General features: G+C 32.2%; 1 protein-coding gene across 1 annotated transcript; it reads right to left on the bottom strand.

Moving 5' to 3' along the window:
* Nucleotides 1-395: 395 nt before the first annotated feature.
* Nucleotides 396-3,616, bottom strand: LOC149577820 (DNA ligase-like protein). The gene is made up of 8 exons (XM_089793583.1): nt 3,448-3,616; nt 3,271-3,360; nt 2,559-2,618; nt 2,446-2,485; nt 2,237-2,330; nt 1,377-1,436; nt 1,206-1,297; nt 396-912 (listed from the first exon to the last, which is right to left on the bottom strand). The coding sequence occupies exons 1-8, from the start codon at nt 3,579-3,581 to the stop codon at nt 826-828; spliced, it is 657 nt and encodes a 218-aa protein (XP_089649709.1). The 5' UTR covers nt 3,582-3,616; the 3' UTR covers nt 396-825.
* Between the last annotated feature and the right edge of the window lie 1,317 nt (nt 3,617-4,933).

The raw sequence follows: 4,933 nt of genomic DNA, 5'->3' as shown, positions 1-4,933 counted from the left end.
CACCATAAGTGTTCATAATTATGCAAATTGTGTTCCAAAATGTTATTACATTAAGTCAATGTAAAACCTCCCACACTTAGAACTCTTAAATCGTGAGTTGGATTTTGCCAAGAATTTTTTTGTGTCTTTGTGAAGAGCTTAGCTAAGGTCTTTACTTTTGAATATTCATGGATCTCTTTGTAAGAATCGTGTTGTACAAAATGATAAATATATTACCAAAGTAATTGCTTAATTATCTATAATTTAATTAATTAATATATTTGTTTGACACTATGCTTTGATGATTGAGCAAATCTATCTAGCAGTTGGACAAAACCGGCTCCGTTTATTATTACTATTAATATACCCCTTTATTTCTCTAATTTGTATTATTAAGGAAATATTTCCTCATTATTAAATAGCAACCCAGATAATCACCAATTATAACATAAAGAATTGTTTTTGCAGACACAAATGAAGTTCACGTTTCATTGTATATGTGAATTTGGAAAGGTTTTTTCTTAATTGAGAGACGAGGGCATGCACCATTCCACTCATACATTGACAAAATCTTGATCACGAATACAAACAAATTGCAACTTACGTCTCGAAAAGCACCAGCTTGCCAAAAAAAAAAAAAAAATCATAGTATTGAGATTGTTTTCCATACAGGTAAAAAGGATTTCGAAGCCTGGGAATAAAATCTCATTCGGTGGCATTACGTACTCGTCGTCTGTTTAACCTATCTCACATATTGGTCTGTGGTAGAGTCCAAGCAGTCAGTAGACTCAGCACATATTATATTGACAGACCTCATCAAAACGAATATAATTTGTTGCTGGTTAGTTAAACTTCTAAGTCGTCGTCTTCGTCAGATCCACTTTCCAGAAAAGAATCGAGAGATTTGCGGAGAATGCTGAACGACTTGTCATCCTTGACAACAATAACAGAGCAAAGAACTTTGAATTAGTATAATCATTAATTTTTTCTAGTGCGAATTAGAAGCCTAAAAACCTGACGAACGTAATTTTCTTGTGAGTATAAACGAGAACGAAATTGTACAATTAAATACCTGTTTAGAAATGAATTTTGAAATAAATATAAAATTTATTGATGATAGACAGTACAATTAAAGAAACGTTTTGTGAAATATTATCGAAAGAGGAGACCATTAAATAAGTCCTAAACTGGACATTTTCAAGTGTAAAATACAAGTCCAGCAATACCCGCTTTTGCTTTTTGAGGCCGTCCTCAGCTGCCGCAATCTTGTCCGAACAAAGTTTCTGCAGATCTACAAGGCCATTCTTTTCTTTTTTTCCTGCGAATACAATTAAGAAACGTGTAAGCCAAGAACGGGTTGGGCTTAAATAAACGCCTGAATCAAAATATGTGCTTACTCTGTTGTTCGTACTGAGTAAGGAGCTTCTCCTTGTCATCTTCAAATCTGGAATATATCTCTGCACTCACATGCAATGGACTTTGATTTCGTTTTTCAAATACCTTTTCACAAATTTAATGTACACATGAACTAAAAATTCAAGGCTTATTGACTTAGGCAGCGTTAATTCAATGTGAAACAGAGCACGTATTTTTGCCCAGAATTGTGTCTCTGTCTGTCTCCTAGTGTCAGGGGCCGCTACAACATCGCTCACCAGGACAACATAATATTTTTCAAAAACACAAAATTTACTATCTAGTTTAAATTAGATATTAATGTCCATAAATGGCTATAACTGCCCAGGAGAAATGTTCAAATCTGGAAAGCTGAAAACTCGAAAAGTATATACTGAATGTCTGATGCAGCTCTACAGAGCTGAGCAAGTAATTTGTCTGATTTACTCTAGATGTGTTTGTTTCTTTTTATCAACATTCTATTCAAATTCAATGAATAAAGTTGATAGCTCATGAAATATAATCTGAAACTTTCGCCAAGCATGATAAACAGAGAGATGGACCGTGGAAAAACCATGTCCACCAGTTGCGTCTATTTCTCTTCTTCGTTGTAATGCTCCATCTAACTGCGTTGTTAAGCTGATAGCTTTTTTTTAATCAAATCTAAGTATTATCTATCAAACTACTAAGTATTATTAGATGGAAAAGACACAGTACTGTGTTGTTATATAAACCTTGACATAGTGGCAGGGGAGACTCTGTTGGAAAGGATAATCTATTTACTTCAAGGGAGAGATAGAGTGGAAAAATGAACCAATTTATTTGGTAGAAAATGTCAATACTAAATAATAATAAAAGTACTTGCCCTTATAAGCTTGTAAAATTGTGGCTTTTTCCTTGCAGAAATTCTCATAAGCTGACTGAAACTTTGATGACTCAACTTTCAGAGCATTCTCGCACTGCAAGCACAAACATCAAAGACTCTTACTACTGCAGAACATCATTCGAGGGGTTTAAAATTCCACAGAAAAGCTTTATATTGCTATAAATTTCAATTGCAATGTATTCCGTTACCTCTTTGCAAGTCTTTGTGGCAACTTTGATGAAATTTTGCCTGTGTACCAAAAATTACAAGTGTTTGAAATTAAAAAATTCGAAGAAGAGAGATGAAGGAAGCGCGTGATCACCTTTCTTTGTCATATTTGACCTTAGCCTCGTCTAGCACGGCCTTCACTTCAGACGAAACACTGAAATCAAATTTCACTCTCAGCTTTACAAGAACATTAAATGACAACAAAAACTGAACCGAAGCATCGATTATTTAAATAATTTTTATTAAGAATGGCCGGGAAAAACAGAGGAGGATCAATCTTCATTTCAAGAGCAGATTCTTTTTTAAATCGAAGAGAAATAGTAATTCTGTGATATTTTGTAACGGTTTTACGGGGGGAAACGCAATTAGTAAAATATGATTGAATAGTACTTAGAGCGCTATTTTTATGAAGCTTCACTTTAAAATTTGGCTGCGACTGAAATAAAATGCGAAATAATCAGCTAATGAAGCTATAAAATCTCTTCCACACCAGGAATTTACTCATCAGAATTGCTAATACCATAAGATTTATGACCAATATGACTCATGATTCTTCATTTACATTGGAATTGTACATTTGTTTCTATATTAATAGTCGTAATCCTTACCGCAGCCATCTCTCAGTAAAGCTAAACGAAATTTCATTTGACAATAATCCAGGAATATTTCAAAGATCTTCTACGCAGGTCAAATATGAGGATAAACAACAATATTTTAAGAAAAGACTGAAATATGTTAAAGTATGCTAAATCGGAGGAATCGGTAAAGAAATTTACCAAAATAATAGATGAATAATAATAATTTACCCGTTAATGATCTCGTGAGTTTTCTTTTGCCCATCCTTATGAGCCTTCTCACGAATTTGCTGTATTGCGCTTATAATGTCCTTTACTTCCCTGAAATTCAACACCGTACTCACAACAATATACAGTAGAACGTATCAATTTTAAAATAAATAAAATTGTTCGAGTCGTGGCTCCTACCTTGAAAGATTGAGATCAAGTTCGTCCTCGGGTAGCTTTACATCTGAGGGAGGAGCCGCATCCATTTCCATGATCATGCTTGATCTGCCCCTTTTCTTCATCTTTCTATTTCCATTTTCATTGGCTTCTGTCATTCTCTACACACCAGAGAACAAATAGCTTGGCGAATGCCTTTGGGATTGGTTGTTATTAAACATTTATAGCAGATTTATTCCTAGCCTCTACTGATTGAGAAAACCTTCGTACCTATTTTGTCCCTACATTTTTCATTAAAGAAAAGTTGTGTGAATATCTATTTGGTGGACAAGTGATGTTTGGTAAGCATAAAATTTATCAGTCCCTGCCTTACTAATGTTATCGTTTCCCCCCCCCCACCCCCCTTAATTTTTCTGGCGTTAAAAACTTGCTCCAAGCTAAGGTTTCTAACAGAGTATTTTTAAATTGATTTTCAACATTTAAAATCGTAATTTCTTATTGACCCATGACTAATTTTCTGCGAGAAAAATTTATTTTTGAAATCAAAAATACAAAAAAAGCGATAACCACATCATGTCTTCAACAGTTATTAATTTGCAACGTGGCATGACAGTATCTTAGGCTTGTCAGAACTGTCAGTTAAAATGCACAGAACTTTATTTTTCTATTCTATTTTATTCATGGCTTATATGGTGGAGTTTAGGCCAAATTGTTTAATCATTAGATTAATTTTTTGTTTACATATTTTCAGTTTTGATTAAGGACATTTTAATTAAGTCTTAAAAATAATTGATTTTATTTTCATCGTATTTTCTTTTTATAATTTTAACAGTTTCAATAAAAATGATATTATAATATACAGAAAAATAAATGCATTATCATTTTTAATCTTAATTAAAAATATATAATAATTTAATCTTTTTAATTAGTAAAATTCATATTGAAAATTCTGAAGTCATTTTAAATATTTTTTTTTGTTTCTAGTTTATTTATTTGTATTTTTTCATTATTTCCTTACATTCTTATTCTTATTTTCAAAGTAAAAATTATTATAAATAAGTTTTTAAATAAAATAATACACAGACCTTATATTGACAATAATTTTTCTATTTAATGAAGTTTCCTTTTAATCTTTCATTACTTCTATATATGCAACAATTTCTTAATTTGCATAGCAACTAGCTCATGCAATGTGTATTTATTTTGCATTGATTACATCAATAGTTTCTAGTTTTAAAATATAGAAGTGCCTTGTATAGACCCTTGTCAAAACATGTTATTTTCAATTTGTGTGATACAATGTGATATCAAATACAACACTCAACATTTCAGAAATTGCCCCCTCCTATAGTGCAATCTAGCACATTTATAAGCCCTCATATTACTCCCTCTAATAATTCCCTGCCCTTCAAAAGGCAGGGACTCAAGCTCGACCAAAACTCTTGTTATGTATTGTTCTTGTGTAAAGAGTCGAGTTGTAAGTACTTATTAATGATTATTTGTTGTATAT

The sequence above is a fragment of the Cupressus sempervirens genome, chromosome 1 (assembly GCF_028749045.1).
Source record: "Cupressus sempervirens isolate cs-2001-9-10 chromosome 1, ASM2874904v1, whole genome shotgun sequence".
In the NCBI taxonomy this organism is placed as follows: domain Eukaryota; kingdom Viridiplantae; phylum Streptophyta; class Pinopsida; order Cupressales; family Cupressaceae; genus Cupressus; species Cupressus sempervirens.
This window is presented reverse-complemented; position numbering and strand designations above follow the sequence as displayed.